Below are 19,995 nucleotides of genomic sequence, written 5' to 3' on the forward strand. Positions count from 1 at the left end.
CAATGCATCTTATCACTTTCACAATACTTCAAATTTCCAATCTATTTGTGTCATTACTAAGGTATTTAGACTAACCTCTGTCCATCTTATGTAACCAGTCAGGTAGAGTCCCCTCCAAGGATCAAGTATATCATTTATCAATATTAGAAAGTGAACTGAGTCTATCATATTAAATTATTTTTTAAAATTACAAATTTTAATTAAACATAAATATAAATTTTTTTTTCCCGCTTCATAACTTTTCCAAAAGGTATAAGCCCTTTATCAAGCTAGCATGCTAGGTGATATTGGGGTAAGGCTTATTACTGCATCGAACAGCTATCAGTATCTATTTATAATATTTCAATAAATAGGTAAGTGCGACAACCTTTGTGCAATGGTGGAAATGTCGAACAATCTTTTTAGCAACAAGCAAACAAAGATAAGTGGGGCTTGAAAAGCAGCGAAAAGAAACCGACCAGAGTAGATAAATTCCACGCTAACATGGAGATAAGAACGATTTCGATGCACGCTTTCTTCGCCGTTGGGACCCAAATCAACCAATAAACTTCTCACCCAACACAACTACTGTCCATTTCTACTTTCCCACTTCCACTACGATCCGCGACTCTCCGCCGCATCATCTTCCTGCTTTTACATGGACCCCACCTTTCGCCACCGCTTCCTTAACATCTCCCCCTCCGCCGTCGAAGAAAACGGTAACGAAGATGAGCTGAATGAGGATGACGTTCTCTGGACCAATGACTACACCGAACAAAGCCCCGCTCACCCCACAACTGCCAAAGAAAGCATTAACCACAACAACCGCGGCAAATCTTTCTCTCGAAACTCCGGGATTCTCGCGGCTTTGCCGGACTCTAATTACCACTCTATCCTCTATCGCAAGCCTTCAATTCCTTCGTCTTCGAAGTCAATTCCGATAATACCGAGGCCGCCTCAGGCTGAGAAAGAGTACGCTTCGCAGTCTGTTCCTGGTGCGAGGAAGCTGAACCAATCAGCTCCTATGAATGTGCCGTTACTGTCAATTGCCATGGCGAAGCAGAGGAATAGCAAGTTCCGGGATGACGACGATGACGGCCGCTGCGGTGGAGATGAGGAGATGCTGCCGCCTCACGAGATCGTGGCCAGAGCTTCCAGAAAATCGCCGAAGACAACGTTTTCGGTGCTGGAAGGGGTTGGAAGAACGCTGAAGCGGAGGGATCTGAGACAGGTGAGGAATGCCGTATGGCGCCAAACTGGGTTTCTTGACTGATACATTATTTCTTTAGAAACAAAAGAAATTATGTGATTCTGGGGTATTTAATACAGTGATTTGGCTTTTTCGTTCCTTGATTTAAAAAAAATTGGAAACAGAATTGAATATTAACCACTAATCAGTAGGATCATGCAGAATGATCTATATGGATTGGATTCGGAGTAGAATATAAACTGATCTTCATTAACTTGAATTCTTGGTTTCATCTTTTGTTTTATGTTCTCCACAGTTTCACTTTTTCTTCTCTAATGGTTGTTCATCACTGCCAGTTAATGTTTTCTTGCTAATCCTACTGAAACTTCAGTATCTTATTGTCTAATTTTACACAGTTTTCATGAATTTTGGATTGAAATCAGTTGTGAAGTCTTTCAGTGCTTCATGATACCGCCTGTAGGCAATCTGATGTAAAATCAAATTGAAGGTTTAAAAAAATATGGAATATTGTGAGGCTTATTTATAAAAAACAATTTTTTATTTTTCATTTTTCATGTTGTAAAAGCCTTCAATTTTCATTTTACCTAAAAACAAGAGACGATTAAAAAAAAAAAAAAACTTGCTCAATATCAATAATAATAAAAAAAAATTTTAATTCAAAAAATTTATTTGACTTTTGCATTTTTTAATGTATTATTTATTTTTTATAATAATATAATTAATATTTTACTATTGTAAAAAATATTTTCTAAATAATTTTTAATTTTAATTATAAAAAATTATTAACTTGGAGGAGAATAGTTAGAAACATTACACACATTTATGAGAATTTAATAAAAAATCGTTTAGAATGAAGAAAGCCAATTCATATAGTCGATTCTAAATTTTTGAAATAAAAGTTTAATTGAGTTGAGTTGATTTACAAAAAATTATTATTTTCTATTTAAAAACAGTTGAAAAATAAAAATAAACCGTATGTAAATCTTAATTAAAATTTATTGAAAAATTAATTTTTTAGTTTCCCGTAAAATAAGAAACTCTATTTTCTAAATTTCTTAAAAAGCATTTTTAGACAACTATTTAAATAAACAAACATCTAAGGGGGGGATTTGAAGTGGCAAAAGCTCTCAGGTCCTGCGAAATGCTTTGTGATACAAAGCCTTGGAACTTCTCAATCATCTGTGAAATAGACAGCCACTAGAAATGCTTTGAGGTACAAGCCTTTGGATTTCTAAATCATCTATCAACAAAAATTCAATCTGCGGGCTCTGCACACATGTTACATTATACCATAACCATGCAACTTTCCACGATAACATGATGACACCAAAGAACGCTCATCTCAAATCAATCGTGGGCAGTAATTACAACCACAGATGTTAAATCTAATAGGACTGGAATGAAGGTTTCAGACATCCACGGAGCTCTCAAGCCTGGCGAAAATGAAACTCGTAGGCGGCCACTACGAATGTTTTGTGAAACAAACCCAAAATTTGCATCATCAACAAGACTAAACAATACAGCAATATGCACTCCTATTTTCAAAAAGTAAGATTTCACACATAATTATGTTGTCAAAACAGCATTGAGAGGCAATTAATTAATTAAGGCACAAAAAGGAATGGTTTGTAGAGATGCAAATGGCACTCAACATAGTTGCAGATAATGAGGAATGTGGGCTTTTTATCGTACAAGGGTAAGTTAAAAATAGAAATTACAAAAAATGGGTGCGATATGAAAAATTTACGAGATCAGGGTGAGAAAAGTCAAGACTCCTAAAAACGCTAGTATCAGTAGCGTTTTAATGCTCAAAACGCTATCATTGATAGCGTTTTGTGCAAATTAAAAAAAAAAAAAAAAAAAGCTGGACGCTACTATAAGTAGCGTCCAGCTTTGTTTTAATTTTTTTAATATTTTAAATAAAATATAAATATTATTTTAATAAATAATATTATAATAATTAATATTATATATTATAATATTTTTATTATAAAAAATTATTTTTTAATTTAAAATTAAATTAAATTTTAATTAAATATAAAATATTATTATAATAAAAAAAATTAAAAAAATTAAATGAAAACCTGGACGCTACTGTAAGTAGCGTCCAGTTTCTTATTTAATTTTTAATTATTTTATTTTTACATTTTAAATAAAAATATAAATATTATTTTAATAAATAATAGTATAATAATTAAAATCATATATTATAATTTTTTATTATAAAAAATTATTTTTCAATTTAAAATTAAATTAAAAAAATATAAAAAATTTGTAATGTAATTTAATTTTAATTTTTAATTTAATTTAATTTTTAATTGAAAAATAATTTTAATTTTTTATTCAATTAAAAATATTATTTTAATAAATAAAATCATAATATTTAATATTATACATTATAATATTTTTATTATTATAAAATATTATTTTTTAATTTAAAATTAAATTAAAATTTAATAAAATAAATAAAAAATAAATAAAAGTTTAAGAAAAATTGGACGCTACTTATACTTATAGTAGCGTCCAGTTTTTCTTTTAATTTTTAATTATTTTATTTTATATTTTAAATAAAATATAAATATTATTTTAATAAATAAAATTATAATATTTAATAATATATATTATAATATTTTTATTACAAATATTATTTTTTAATTTAATATTAAATTAAAATTTAATAACATAAAAAATAAAAAAATAATAAATAAAAATTTTAAGAAAAATTGGACGCAACTATAAGTAGCGTCCAATTTTTTTTTAATTTTTAATTATTTTATTTTATATTTTAAATAAAATATAAATATTATTTTAATAAATAAAATTATAATATTTAATAATATATATTATAATATTTTTATTATAAATATTATTTTTTAATTTAAAATTAAATTAAAATTTAATAACATAAAAAATAAAAAAAAATAAAAATTTAAGAAAAATTGGACGCTACTTTTAATTAAAAGAAAAATTGGACGCTACTTATAGTAGCGTCCAATTTTTCTTAAATTTTTATTTTTTTTTATTTTTTATGTTATTAAATTTTAATTTAATTTTAAATTAAAAAATAATATTTATAATAAAAATATTATAATATATATTATTAAATATTATAATTTTATTTATTAAAATAATATTTATATTTTATTTAAAATATAAAATAAAATAATTAAAAATTAAAAGAAAAATTGGGTCTAATTTTTCTTAAACTTTTTATTTATTTTTTTTATTTTATTAAATTTTAATTTAATTTTAAATTAAAAAATTAAATTAAAAAATAATATTTATAATAAAAATATTATAATATATATTATTAAATATTATAATTTTATTTATTAAAATAATATTTATATTTTATTTAAAATATAAAATAAAATAATTAAAAATTAAATAAGAAACTGGACGCTACTTACAGTAGCGTCCAGGTTTTCATTTAATTTTTTTAATTTTTTTATTATAATAATATTTTATATTTTTTATTTAATTAAAATTTAATTTAATTTTAAATTAAAAAATAATTTTTTATAATAAAAATATTATAATATATAATATTAATTATTATAATATTATTTATTAAAATAATATTTATATTTTATTTAAAATATTAAAAAAATTAAAACAAAGCTGGACGCTACTTATAGTAGCGTCCAGCTTTTTTTTTTTTTTTTTTTAATTTGCACAAAACGCTATCAATGATAGCGTTTTGAGCATTAAAACGCTACTGACACTAGCGTTTTTAGGAGTCTTGACTTTTCTCACCCTGATCTCGTAAATTTTTCATATCGCACCCATTTTTTGTAATTTTTATTTTTAACTTACCCTTGTACGGTAAAAAGCCCAATGTGGACTTTTGATCGTACAAGGGTAAATTCAGGACACAGAAAACCTAAAAGATGTGAAAAAAGTAAACAATTTCGGAGAATTTAAGTAATATTTAACGGAGATTTGATTTACCTAAGAGTTTAACCTGATCAAATGAAGCAATTAAGTGCTGTAACTCTCTTATTTATTTGGGAATTGGAGTCTCAGACATCCAAGGAAGCATTGAAGCAGCACCAGCTCTCAAGCCCGGCGAAGGTGAAAGCTCTTAGGCGGCCACTGCAAATGTTTTGAGAAACAACCCTGTATTTGTCATCATCAACATATATTTCATTAACCAATTCACTTATTTAAAAGCTCCATTCCATAAAATAGGGATTGGCAGCCGTGATGGTGCACATACGCATCAGGTGGAAATGTTTCTGTTGCTGAAACGAAGATGTCTGTGAATAAGACTTTCCGCCACTCACAGAATAATAACATATAAAGCTAATGAATTTACAACAACCAGGTAAGAAACCAACAGAACAAAGACAGATGATTCAAATCACACGAAATTGCACAATTATGACAGCATTTCAGTTCAGACAGACAATAAAAACAAATACTTGATTGAAATCAACTAGCAAAATATGGGCAAGTCAAACAATTAATATGCCTCACTAGTAGAGTTCATAATGGAAATTAGATTTCCTTTCTTTTCTTTTCTCTTCATTTCCACTGCACAACTAAGGATTCAAACAAAGGGTAATGGATTATTTCCATTCAAACATCTAATTGATTCATCATTCTTGCCAAGAAAACAAATACAAATCTGGGCAAAATTTTACATTTGTTTCCCACCCAAGAGAGAACGAACCATTTGATAAAGTATCAACGGACCTGATTCCCATTAGTTGAAACAAAATGGGAAGCACAGGCACAGAGAACAAGGCAATGCCTCAAGCAATCTCCAGTGGGACAAGAAGGACAACTCAATAGGAAAACCCTAAAAAGAAAACCCAATTAGAGCTTAATATAGCGCAGCTATGACTCAAAACGCTTTCATAGTTATCTGGAAGGCGATCTTAAGGGCTGCGGTTATCAGGGAAAAAAAAAACCACAAAAATTGAAACACTAAGTAAAGGAAACGAAAAAGAAAAGAACAAAATAGACTACAGAAACGCTAGAAACAAAAGAGGCAGCAAGCATACATATAGTCTAAAAACGTGAATCCCACGAGAGGAGTCAGAGGGGCTCTGAGAGGGGAATTATGGCCTATAGAACATGGACCTCAAGCTTCAAGGGCCTCCCAAATATCAAGTCATTATGATAAGTTAAAGATTATGGGTCACCCTTCGACCTTAAAATGCAAATGCACAGGCTCTTCTTTTCTTCATGGCCATGGGAGCACACTCATGATCATGAAGCAAATATGTACCTGAAGAAGAAAAAAGGCCAAAGGCCTTCCTAACATTTTTTTGACAAGCAGTTAAAGCCTTCCCAGTTTAATTTTCATTAAATAAATTTAAATTTAACATGCTAATTAATGTTATTAAAAAAATTAATTAAGGAAATTACTATAAATATAAACAAAATATTATTTGTATATTTAAAAAGTAATTTTTTTAAATTTAAAAATTCTTAATCTCCTAAATAAAAAAATAAACAAAAAAAATTTAACTTAAAATTTTTTTATGAAATTATGTCCCTTTTTGGTTTTTATGATTTATTACGTTGATCAAAATGAAAATTGGGCCTTCCTTTGTATTTGTATTAAATATAATTTTTATTGTTTATGCTCAGTTTGTTTTTGCTAAAAATAAAATATATGAAAATATTTTGTATAAAATATTTTTTATTGTTTAATTTGTCATATTAAACTAATAGTACATATTTACGTTATACATGTATAAGTGTTTTCATATTTTAATAAAATTATTAAAATTTAAAAAATAATTAGAAAAAAATAATCACTCATTCTTAAAACCAACATTCTTAAGACCAAAAAGTGAGTGGAAAGGTGGAAGCTCTTCGTTCTTAGTTTTCCTATAGCTAGATCTTTCGAAACCACAAAAATCTTTAGTTAGAATGGGATTTGTTTTGAGATTTTGAAAAGAATTGCTATTTAAAGAACACAATACGATAAAAGTTGCAATCTGTGTTTGAGGAATTAGGAATTTTTTTTTTTTTTTTTACAAACATATTTATATAGATATAGAAAAAAGTTTATTTAGCTTTTTCATATAGTTATTTTGGTTTTCCAATAGCGGTTTTAACTATGATCTTAGTTCTATTTATTAGTCTGACCAAGATTCGACTTATTTGAAATTAATTAAATGAATTATTTATAAAAAGAAAAGGAAATTAATAGAAAAAATTATTTTTCTTAAAAATTATTTATCTATTTTTTATTAAGAAAATATCTTATGTATATCTATTTTCCTGAATACTTTAAATACTGAAAAAAATATAAAAAGCCTAAATATTGTTCAGATTTTGTTATCTTCATTCTTACAGATAAATTTTATTTAATGGAATTTTGATTATGGTTCAAATTGTTCAAAGTTTGTTAACTTCATCATTCCGGCAGATTTCACTTGGTGGACTAAAAAAGGGCTTAAGGTTTTTTTTTTTTTTTTAAAGGTAATATTTTACTTTATTTTTTGTGAGCCACACATGTATACTTGATTAAATGGGGACTTAATGGAATCTCTTTAAAAAATTAAATTGGGTAAAAATAAAAGTTAAAGGGTAATTGGGTGAATTTGAATTATGAAGGACCTAATTAATTAGAAATTTTTTTTAAAGACTTATTTCACTATTAAAACTAAATTTAGGCAAAAAGCTATTTTTAGCCTTTAAAGTTATGGTCAATAGTCATTTAAACCTCTAAAGTCTTGTTAGGTCCATATAAGCCCCTTAAGTGTTTAAAACTTTATAAAAAACTCTAAACTTTATAGAAATTATATAATATTAAACCAAAAGTTAAGCATGTGATCACATAACCGATAACTTTGTTTGCTTTCTTAACTATTTATTGTCATCCTCTTCTATTTCATTTCCATGAACAAATCCTAAAAATTTATCAGAGAAAATTGGATCATCCATTTGTGAGTATTGGTGAGCTGACTGAAATAAGAAATGAATTCTTCTTCATCTTCGGCACAATCCTTTACTTCTAAAAGAATGAGTTTATGCAGAAGAGTTGAGGTTGACAATATTGAGACTTTAATGAATTGCTACTGTCATGTACTTGTCAAAATATGGAGATACAAATCATGGTAAACATTTTTATGGATATGCGAAATTTCGAGTAAGTGATAATATTGAATGAAATTAATCATTTTGGTATTTGTTTATTGAGTATGATTTAGCCTCTAATTTGATCAATGTGTATGCAAGTATCAAGTGTTATTTTGATAGGGTTGAGATGACCGAAAATGTATCAGTGTCTCTACAGAATGATATAATAGAAATCATCAGTGAATGAAAATGAAATTTTTAGTGAAATATTAATGAAATATGTTATTAAATGAAATTTGTTATTTTCATATTTTTGATTAAATTGTTCTTGCAAAATGTGGTTTGTGCAGAAATTGATACATGCAGAATTTTGTATTTATAATTTATGCAAAAAATTTTTTCCTGTAGTTGGAATATGGTTTCTCCATGATTAGCTGCAGCATTGCTATAGATTTTGTAATAAAATATGTAGCAGAATTTGTGTAGAATTGCAGTAAAATTTGAGCAAAAATTATTATAAAATTTATAGTAAAATTTGAGCAGAAATTACAATGAAATTAATATAGAAATTGCAATAGAATTTGAGCAGAAATTAAAATAAAATGAGCAAAAATTATTATTGAATTTGCTATAAATTTGAGCAGAAATTACAGTAAAATTGTGCAGAGATGCAGTAGAATTTGCGCAATAATTGTTGCAGAATTTGCAGTACGTTTAACCTGGGAAATGAGTTCACATGTGGGCCATGCTTCTAGACGGACTCAACGTCTGTAAAATTTAGAGCTATTTATACTATTTATATTTGAGGGGCTTATATGGACCCAAAAAAACTTTAGGGATTTGAATTGCTATTAACTATGACTTTAGGGGCCAAAAAGGGCCGTTTGCTCTAAATTTAATTTAAACTTTTTTACTTAATTTATCCATATATAATTCCAATGACTTACTTTTTGATAAATTTACTTTTCAAAAAGTAATTTAATTGAATGATAATAAATAAATTACTTTTCATACGATTAAAAAGTGAAAAACTTGATTTTCCGAAAACTTAAAGCATACGATCAATCGAATAAAAAAATTTTAATATTTTCTAAAAATTTGAAATAACAAAGACAAATATAAAGTTTTTCATTAATAAAAAAATTAACAATATATATATATTAATTACTATTTTTTTTTTACAGTTGATCTTATTGGGATTCAAACTCGAGAGTTTATAAGTCTGGAGATGACTCTAGTATCACTAAATTAAAGTTTATTAGTAATATATATTAATTATTTGTTATTAATCTAAATTTTATCTTATGCAAACAAAAAATTCTTTTATAAGTTGAATAAAAACATTTTTTAACTCTTTAATTTATTTTCTATATCAATTTACTTTGATAAATTTAAGATTTTATTGGATGAAATTTTCATTTATCAAATATTTTCAATTTATTAATTTTCACAAAAATTAGTTAAAAATAGAAACCTTAGTAATTTCCATTTCTTTTAAAATTGTTCAATATATGTATATATAAAGACTAGGGATGTGGTCTTTTTTTAGTCTCCATCCAAAATATAAATTAATTAATTAATTTAAAATTGGACTGCCTACTGCCAACAAACAAATGGGTCAAACAATGGAGCATATTAACTAATTGCCATTGGTGATTAATTAATAGTCAATGTGAAAAGGTTGATTATTTTCTTTTTTTTTTAATTTAAATGGGAATTTTGCAATGCAATGGAAAGTCCAGCAAACCACTGCAAGAATCCAAAGATTAAAGCCATATGCTAGTTTCAGTCTTTGATAGCTACACGTCCATCAACATTTACCATCATTAAGGAAATCACATACAATTTCCCATTAATTAATTTACCATAATCTTTTTTTTTAATTTAATATTTATTAAAAGGAGCAAAAAATTAGTTCTGTAATTTTGATTTGGCTCATGTAATTAATTAAATGTTAATCAAGGGTTCTAAAATATTTATAGTCAATAAATATGATCTTGTGTATTGGTTTGATGGGGTTGATTTCAGGTCTATTTACTTAGTTTTGTTGAAGAAAATTACGCGGTTTGACTAACTATTGAATTATTCTTAAAACATTGCTTATAATATATTCATGATTCAGTTTTTCTTTTCAATAAGAAAATAAATAAATATGTTTATCATGGATTGGCTTACAAAGAGCAGAATATTTCAATTTCTTTTTTTTTTTTTACAAATGATATCGACTCATATTTGAATTCGAGATTTAATAGATTTAAGAACAACTTTAATACCACTGCACTAAAAGTGTGAGCAAAAATATAAAAGAGCATAATTGCCATGCAATGATCGATTTTTAGACTAAACTAAGAGGGTGTTTGACTTAATTTATGAAAATCAACTTATAAGCACCAGTACTTATAAGCTAATTTAAATTTATAAGCATTTAAAATTTTAAACAGTTACGTGTTTAGTTAAAGTATTTGTAAGTGATTAATAAATAATTAAAGTGTTTAGTAAAAAAAAAAATTTATAAGCACATTTATTATTAAAATAACTAAAAAAGATATTAAATAAAATTCATTATAAATTATAAAAATTAGATAATGACAGTATAGTAAAATATTTGGTTAAATTAGTTTATAACACAATGCTTATAAGTACTAAAATAAAAAATTGAGTCCCACAATTTACTTAGCGTATAAATTCAATTTATAAATTAAAAAATGATTATAAATAGATAAATTAATATATTTTTAAAACTTATAAGTTGATTTGAGTAGTTTATATGCTAAGACAAATACTAATACTTGAGTAAATTTAATTAGATTATCGAGGCTTGTAGACATAAGCATAAGCATGATAACATCAATACAATTTATATATAATATGAATAATACTTTAATTTGTATTTATAAATACAGATCCTAACTTATAAATAATACTAAGACTTAAGTATAATTTAATCCCTTTTTTATAATTTAAATATTAACATGACATTCAATTCATAAAACACAAACAAGAAAATGTCAAACAATTTATGCTTATTTATTCTAATAGTAATTCTTTAATATACAACTAGGTCATATGACATATCAACATATTATTAAGCTACTATTAATTCCATAAATTAAGTACTATTTAATATATATTCACGTAGAAAAAATGCTTACTCTCTCATTTATTTTCTATTTTCATTACTCAATTCTTTATTCTGACTTGAGCTAATCACTTGGTGTTCAATTATAGATGTTTTTCATTATTTTACAGATTTATATTCATGAAAATTTATGAGACAACATCACTTCTTTTATTTTATGGAGTTTCTTTTATCTTCATTCTTTGGCACCATAAATGGAATTTCAGAAGCTAAGAATCAATAAATATAATTACTAACAAAAAGAGAAGCCAGTTCATTGTCTTCCTCCAAATCATTTTCATCCATTGCCCTCTTTGTATTTTTCTAGGGTTTCTTTGTTTGAGTTGATAATTAATTTTGCCTTTGGTTTTGATGGGTTTGATCAACTATTTTTCGTTTAATTTTTTAAATTCATATATTGGATTGTGATTGAATAGCTAAATTCCAAAATTTTGCTTTTGCTAATTTTTCTTTATTCAATGCTTTGAATTCATATATGGGAGAAATCCCAAAACGGAGGGCATTTCATCTATTAATTATTCTTCGACTGTAAATGTAGACTTGAGACTCTTGTTCTTGTCCAAGCAACAAGTCAGTAACAGAGAAGTGTGTAAAATTAAATATTCTTGAGCACCTAAAAAAGCCTAAAAAAATGGTGGGTGAGAAAAATAAGGGAAAGAGGATACCTTCAGACTCTTGACCAGTGCCAGTATAAGTAGAAGTGGTCTTTGAAAAGCATAGAGGAAGAAAATGAATAGTGAAATTAAATTTTCATTATTTCATTCAAATTTAAATGGGACTCATATTTATAATTAAAAATTATTTTTAATGGAGTATTTAATACCACATCAGCATTAAAAGAAAAAAAAAATTTAAGGGTAAACACTTTAGGACATATTAATAGAAGTTTGAGTTTTTTTTTTTATATTAAAAAGTCTATGTAATTATGCTGTTAGCACTTTAAAATAAAATTATTAAATAGTCTCAATATATATTGACGTGGCAAGTCTCCCTATACTCTTAAACTAGCGTGACAAGGGGGCCTCTCCTATCTAGCTATATAATCATGCTATCCATCTAGTACTAAGTAAGAAAGAATGGGGAAAAAAATAAAAGAAATTGACATTCATTTTCTTATTATGAGGAAATCAACAGAGAGATCAGTGTATATAATTAAATAGATAAAACTCACTTACCACACCAACTTAAAAATATAGAAAGAATTATCACCTTAATATACATCGATACTATTTAATAAATTTATTCTTAAATATTAATGATATAATAATATAAATTTTTAAGTGTAAAAAATTTTTTTTTTAACTCCTATTAATAAAACACGTAAGTTAGAAGATGCATGAATGCACTTATTTATTTTTTTTTTTTTATAAATTTCCCAAAGTAAAATAACATGTTATGCTTGGAAAGTGAAAAATGCACAAAGGACTCGAAATTGACTATTTTCTATAAAAAATAAAGAGGTGATAGGGCGGACACGCTTTGTTCAAAGGAGGGATGTTTCTAAGAAAATTTCGTATGGTTAATAGAGGTCCAGTCCAAAGTCATGTTAGCTGGTGGTAGGTACACGGATTCTTAACGCGTGAGAAGGGCTTCCATCCAAAGACTTCCACCACTGCAAATCCTTTCTTCAAGTCTTGGAGTGGGTCTACTGTTTGTTGACTTCATTTTGACTTTATTATTACAACCTTTTTACACGATTTCTAAATTCTAGTTATATATAAGCCTAATAATAATAATAATATTGAATTTTAATTAAAATTAATTATATTAAAAAAATCTTTTTCTTTTTTAATTCTGTCTCTTTGGACTAATTTTATTAATTTAATATACGTAATTTACTAATATTGATAATAGTTCTAATAAGTACACTTTTGTTTTCTTATCTAATTTTTTTAATTTTTACCGTTAATAATAAATACTTTCATCTTTAAATTTTTATATGTATAAATTTTCTGTTATTGAATTTTTACTATTATTAATACTTTTATTTTTCATTAGTAAAATTTTAGTCCATTGATTAATGGTTAAATTGACAAAAAATGGACGAAAGGGCCAAAATAGTACGCAAAATCAAATGTTAAGATTAAATCATGCATTTTTTAAAAATATGAGTAGAAAGTTATTAATTTTAATATAATTAAGGGACTATATAGTAATTCACTTCCTAAATTTTATATTAGTTTTTTTAATAATTAGAAAAAAATATTAATTTTGGAAAGGATAAAATTTACAAAATATAATTTTTTTTTATCATCATAATTAGTAAGTATTAAAAATTATATTTTTTTCCTTATTTAAACACTTTTGTAGGCTTTATATATGATTTTCGAATTATTAAATCGAATAAAATCATTACCAATATTAAAAGTTTAAGCTAAAATTAATAAAATAAAAGGACTGTAATAATTTAAAGAAATGTAAAGTTTAAGAAATTTTTTTTATTAGGGTATTCTCTATATTTATTTTATGATTTATAAAAAATTAATTTCTTTATAATTTATGACTGTCTCTCACAATAATATATTATCTAATAATTAAACTTAAATCAACCTCTTAAAAGCAAGCAATACATTTTCTACGAATCAAACCTAAGTTTTCTTTTTTAAAAGTATAATGGATTTTACTATTACTTAATAATTACAATATTATTTAATGAATAATATTAGTATTACTTTATGGTCAAGACTAAATGTTAGCCGTTAATCATATATAGCACATAATATCAAACTTCTGTAATTGTGAAGTGTCCCTACAAAGACCAACATTGAGAATATCAACACAATAAAATTATAATGATGGAGAGTACACACAGAGCTTTCAACGTCAACCCATTTGATATGGGAAAATACAAAAGAAGTCATACAAACATATTGTCATGTTTCCATAGTATATGTGGAAAATTAATTCTAATTAATTGACTCGTGAACCTTTCTTGGGTGACAAGCAAATTAGCTGTATATGGTGAAAGAATTCATATATTTACAATTATTGTGGTAGAATAATTACATTTAAGGCGTTGTTTGTTTTGTAAAAAAAAAAATTTATATATAGAATATATTTTTTTATAGAAATTATTTTCAAAATTTTTTTATGATAATTTTATTTTTTTAGTTGTAATGACTATCTAATAATATGTGTTTATATTATATATGCATATAAGTATTTTCATATATTTAATAATAAGATTATTAAAATTTAAAAATAGGCAAGTTATTTTTTTAAAAGTTATTTAGTTTTTTTTCTTTGATCATAAAATATTTTTCATTGACAGATTTCTTGAGTACTCTAAATATTATAAATTATGAAAAATATTTTGTAAAAAGACATTTTTTTTAAATAATTGGAACCTAAATCTATTAAAAGAATTGAATTTAAATAATTTTGAAAAAAAATTTATGAATAGATATTTTAAAATTTTAAGTTCATTTGATCTTAATATAATTGAAGTAAAAGTATTTTGAGGTTTTAATAAGAGAGTTATTAAATAAATTAAATTCTTATAAAATTACATTAAATTATTGGTATGAATTCATTTCTTTTAAAATAATTTATTTTTTAATAAAAATCTGAATCCTATCAATTTTAAATTTTCAAACATAAAATTAGTTAAATAAAATTCAATTCAACTGAATTCTTTAGCTTTTTTAAACACAAATAAATTATCATTAAATTTACAAAAGCCTTATACCACAAAATTTTCACTAACGATTAGAATTCTTATGATTGAATTGAAATAATTGAATTATTATAATTAGGATTCAATTCAATAAATTTTAAAATGATATTATTTAAAATAATTAGTAAGTCTTATTTCTCAATGTTGTTATTATTTAAAAAATATATATTTAAATTAAGGAAGAAATTTTATTAAATGAATTAAATTCTTATAAAATTAATTATGCTATTTTTACATAAATTTTGTATTATTTTTTTAAATTACATTGTATTATAATACTATTATTTTTCTTTGGTAGATTAAAATATTTTCTATATTTATTTTATGGTCCATAGATTTTTTTAGGATTCGTGACTATTTCTCTTAATAATATATTTTTTAAGAATCGAACCTGAATTCTCCTCTTCAAAGTGAAATAGGTTTTATCACTATCTCAATACTGATTGATAATTAATCAAGTATTTTTGTATATATATATATATATATATATATATATATATATATAAATAAAGATCAATCTCAAAGTGAATATAAAAAATATTTAATATATATTTATAATTAATTAGTTATAAAAAGGATACTTGGGGACGACATTTTCCATCATATACAGTGCTTTAATATGATGTATCTTATGACTTATGATACTATTTTTTCTCCATCATATGAAATTCTTGGAAATTTTAATTTGGAAAGTTGGAATTGACTATTTTCATAAATATATGGTTATGAAAGCGTAGGAAAAATCATCCCCTAGAACCAACTTTGACGATCTAACACGGCTTATATAAATAATATATTTTTTTTTTTTATAGAAAGTGGAATTTATATTTTTTCCATTATGGGAACACCAAATAATACCTCACCCAACAATATGTATCATCGAATTTTTTCCTTTTATTTTTTTTAAATTAAATTATAAATTTTTTTATGTCAAAGAGCAGGGAAATTTCAAAGGTGAAAATATTCAACAAATTCAACGACTAAACGCACGATTACATGGCACACATATTCTCATTGAATGCATTATCATTTCAAAGAATTGGACAATTTTTTTTTAATTTATTTAATTTCAATTAGAGTACAACTCAAATTCAAAAGTTTAAAGAATTACTGAGCTAAACCTTATTATTGGTGTAAATTTTGTTCCTTTATCTTCTCTTAATTATGAAGCTCTTGTGAAAGACCAGAATTGATCCATTTTGCTAACACAACCTAGGTTAACCATTTCATATTAATCCTTCTTGCTTGTTCCTGTAGTATAATGTCGAAAAAACTGCCCAGAATTCACGTTCTCTTTTCTGCCCACAAGGGAACAGTATATCCTTAATAGAAAGGAATCATCCTTTTTAGAAATATAATTATACCTATTCATTATTATCTATCACTTTTCAAAAGTTATTTTTGTTAAAAATTATCAAGATTAATATGCAATAATTAATTTTTTTCAATTTTACCCTTATTTCTATAATTTTCTATAACTTATTTTATCAATTTGCTCTCTCAAAGATAATTTAGTCAAATCATGAAAAATTTTATTATAATTTAAATGATTGAATTACTTTTTAATTACTGTATAAAAACCTTAAATGATAAATAAAAATTAAACGGATGTAATATAAAAATAGTACATAAACGTGATAAGCAAGATGAGGAGCTTCTGTGTCCTAGCATACAGCATAACTGAAATATAGTTATGTTGCGAGTGGAAAAGTCTACAAAAGAAAGGGCTATATTAGAATACTCTGTTATCAAATATTGAAGGATAAATTAGAAAGAATTAAAGTTCTGACTTACTGTGAGTGATGTGATTATAAAATTTAAATTGTTAATTTATATAAATTTCAATATATAAATAATAATTACATAATTGCATGCGTATGCTTGCATAATCTAGACTACATGTATTTTAAATTAATTTTTGGAAAAAAGGGGGCAACACAACTTCCATTAAAGGACCTTGCTTGTTTGATGAAATACCCACATAAAAATATTCACAAACTAATCCAATGATATAATATGCATTAGATACAATGGTTTGAATATAAGGTGCATCTGTCACAACATTGAGTTATATATTTCTAATTTAATTTTAAGTTACAATAACTTTTACGTGATTATCGGTATATTATTTTTTAGTGAACCGAATGTATTTTATCATTTGAAAGAAAAAAAATTAAAAAATTAAAGGTTTCAGTGTTTCACACGTGCAAAGACAAATTTGACAAATTCAACACACATAGGTCATGCACGGATAGGGAGCAGAGAACAAAGATATTATTCTGCGTAAGCGCGTTGGAACTTTCCAAGCAAACGAATGTGTTTGTCTTTCTAATTTCACTCGTCTCGTGACCTCCTCCCTCTTTCTGCTCTCTTGCCTGCTAATAATTTCTTGATCCATATTCAAGAACTCCCTTTATAATATATATTTATATATGCGCACCCTCCTTGAGTGTTACATATAATTGCATCCCACTAAAATGGGGGATTTGCCACCTGGTTTTCGCTTCTACCCTACAGAAGAAGAGCTTGTCTCATTCTATCTCCATAACAAGCTTGAAGGCAGGAGGCCTGACCTCAACCTAGTCATGGACAGAATTATACCAGTTCTTGATATATATGAGTTCAATCCCTGGCAACTCCCACGTAAAAACTTTTTTTTTCCCAGTTTTTTCCTTAAATTTTCTGGGTTTTTAATTTGTTTATTTTAGCTAAACTGGGTCTGCAGAGAAAGGTTTTTGCTTAGTGTCAGATGCTAATTTCATAGTACTATCAAATTTGCATATTGCCTTTAGCAATATTATAAGTTACACCAAAGCTCAAACACAGCATTAAGTAAATTTTCATATTATATATTCTTTCCCACAAGAGTAAGATTGATCATCTTGTTTAATTTCTCATCAACATGATATATATTTTGAACTTTTCTTGACAAATATTGAGAGATGGGAGAGACTAGAGAAGAGATATAGATAGTTCGTGGCAATCGATTGACCTGACCTCAATGCAAGGCAACGGTGCAATCCCAGGAGTTTTTTTTTTTAATTGGTATATTATTTTGTTTTTTTTGTGCAGAATTTGCTGGAGATCTATCGAATAGAGACCCAGAGCAATGGTTTTTCTTCATTCCAAGGCAAGAGAGCGAAGCTCGAGGAGGAAGACCAAAGAGGCTTACAACCGCGGGATACTGGAAAGCTACGGGATCTCCTGGTCATGTTTATTCTAACAATCGCACCATCGGCATGAAAAGAACCATGGTTTTCTATAGGGGAAGGGCTCCTAATGGACGCAAAACCGATTGGAAAATGAACGAGTACAAAGCTATTCAAGGAGAATCATCTTCTTCCTCATCTACTGCTGCATCTCCAACGGTACAAAAAGTCTTGACCTTCTATATTATTAGATAAACGTTCGACCATTGTTACATGCTACATGACTTAATCAAACAGACATTATATGCATGATTTTATCCAAACACATTTGATTAATTAGCATTGGATTATCACCAATATATAGGTAGAGATAATCTTGCTAAAGGAAAATGGATTTGGGCGTGATACCATATTAGAACCCATGTCTAATTAAGTTCAAATTTCATGTGTTGAGATTAAAAAACTAAGAAGTTAATGAGAGAATTCAAAGCCTATAAACATGTGATGTGGGAAGAGACTAAGAATAATGTTTAAACCTAATTGATCTGTTGCTATCACTTGGCCGATCCGGTGCTGAAAACCCTAGCTATTAGTCATACATCATCGTTAAGAAAAAGCAATATAATATTATTTCCTCTTCTCCTTTAATTTGTTCTATTCTGCAATATAAGTCATCTACTGTTGTGTGTTGCACATCAATGAATGCTTAGTGTACTCATCAAATCAATTAGACAATGCACACATGGCAAAACTGCATGGTTTATTCTGGAAACAGAAACATTTGTGTGGAAGATTGGTGGGGTTAGAAAGGAGATCAACATCTCTTCGCTGGGAATTCGAACTTGAAACCTCACAATACCATTGATGTGTAGTTCAGTGGCGCTAGAGTTATTTCCAAAACTGTAAAATCCAGAGTTTGAGCCTCAATCAGAGCCAAATATGCCAACAAACAAAAAGAAAACACATTCATTTTTCTATCTCTATATATTTCCATTTGATAAATGAAAGGAAACCAAAAATGTTAGGAGAGTAACAATATTAATTAAGACTTTTGATAGATGTAAAATTTATGAATATGTAAATATGGGAATAGAGTAATTAATTTCATGGTTTGTAAGTGCAGTTAAGGCATGAATTCAGCCTGTGTCGGGTGTACAAGAAATCAAAAAACACGCGAGCATTTGATAGAAGGCCACTGGGAGTTGATGAAATGAGAGGCCATCAAGCAGCAGCTGCTATTATTCAAGGTGATGAGGCAACAACATCTCTTCAAAACCCTCCAATGGTGCTGGAGAGACCAAACTCAACTGAGAGTTCATCCTCTGAAGAACATGCCACAAATAATCCGCCTCAAACAGGAGAAACTAGTAGCATCCCTATGTCTATTGATACTCAACCACCTTCTTGGGATTGGGATCAACTAGACTGGTATTATGGAGGACAAAATTAATTAACTTGCACCTCAAAATATTAATATAAGAAAGTGGTGTGCATAGCTGCAGCTGCAGCTGCTCCTTATAATTAAGAATAAAAGGTCTAGTCTTTTAATTATATGGGATTTAATCATATATAAGTCTAATTCTTCATGTACTCTCTATTTGTATATCCTTGTTTGTTTAGGTGTAATTGATCGCTTCTCTGAAGGATGACTTAATTGGCCTTTCTTTATAAGACTATTCATGTTTATGATGAGATATAGGGAATGACAAATTGCCTTTAGGTAGCCCATCAATAATTAAATTTAAAGTATAAATTAACATCTCTAACACATCCCACATGAATGTTCATCAAATTTAAAGTA

General features: G+C 26.5%; 2 protein-coding genes, 1 long non-coding RNA gene and 1 other non-coding gene across 4 annotated transcripts; 2 read left to right on the forward strand and 2 right to left on the reverse strand.

Moving 5' to 3' along the window:
• The first annotated feature begins 365 nt into the window (after positions 1 to 365).
• On the forward strand, positions 366 to 1,472 carry LOC110648566 (protein S40-7). Its single transcript, XM_021802849.2, has one exon. It carries the CDS (start codon positions 638 to 640, stop codon positions 1,250 to 1,252), a length of 615 nt encoding a protein of 204 aa, XP_021658541.2. The 5' UTR covers positions 366 to 637; the 3' UTR covers positions 1,253 to 1,472.
• Positions 1,473 to 2,382: 910 nt separating this feature from the next.
• LOC131178598 (uncharacterized) lies at positions 2,383 to 6,402 on the reverse strand. Its single transcript, XR_009147529.1, has 2 exons — positions 5,141 to 6,402; positions 2,383 to 2,622 (listed from the first exon to the last, which is right to left on the reverse strand). It is a non-coding gene; the product is annotated as an uncharacterized LOC131178598 (long non-coding RNA).
• Positions 5,208 to 5,329, reverse strand: LOC131179025 (small nucleolar RNA SNORD14). Its single transcript, XR_009148032.1, has one exon. It is a non-coding gene; the product is annotated as a small nucleolar RNA SNORD14 (small nucleolar RNA).
• A 10,985-nt stretch (positions 6,403 to 17,387) lies between the features above and the next one.
• Positions 17,388 to 19,745, forward strand: LOC110648567 (NAC domain-containing protein 90). The gene is made up of 3 exons (XM_021802850.2): positions 17,388 to 17,688; positions 18,118 to 18,413; positions 19,318 to 19,745. The coding sequence occupies exons 1-3, from the start codon at positions 17,523 to 17,525 to the stop codon at positions 19,642 to 19,644; spliced, it is 789 nt and encodes a 262-aa protein (XP_021658542.2). The 5' UTR covers positions 17,388 to 17,522; the 3' UTR covers positions 19,645 to 19,745.
• The last annotated feature ends 250 nt before the right edge of the window (positions 19,746 to 19,995 follow it).

Source organism: Hevea brasiliensis, chromosome 3, assembly GCF_030052815.1.
Source record: "Hevea brasiliensis isolate MT/VB/25A 57/8 chromosome 3, ASM3005281v1, whole genome shotgun sequence".
NCBI classification, from domain to species: domain Eukaryota; kingdom Viridiplantae; phylum Streptophyta; class Magnoliopsida; order Malpighiales; family Euphorbiaceae; genus Hevea; species Hevea brasiliensis.

What these genes read in the sequence shown, in the direction of transcription:
- LOC110648566 (XM_021802849.2), top strand. Translation starts at nt 638, where the DNA reads ATGGACCCCACCTTTCGCCACCGCTTCCTTAACATCTCCCCCTCCGCC.
- LOC110648567 (XM_021802850.2), top strand. Translation starts at nt 17,523, where the DNA reads ATGGGGGATTTGCCACCTGGTTTTCGCTTCTACCCTACAGAAGAAGAG. An exon ending in CAATCCCTGGCAACTCCCAC is followed by an intron (nt 17,689 to 18,117) that starts GTAAAAACTTTT and finishes TTTTTTGTGCAG; the next exon opens with AATTTGCTGGAGATCTATCG. An exon ending in CTACTGCTGCATCTCCAACG is followed by an intron (nt 18,414 to 19,317) that starts GTACAAAAAGTC and finishes TTGTAAGTGCAG; the next exon opens with TTAAGGCATGAATTCAGCCT.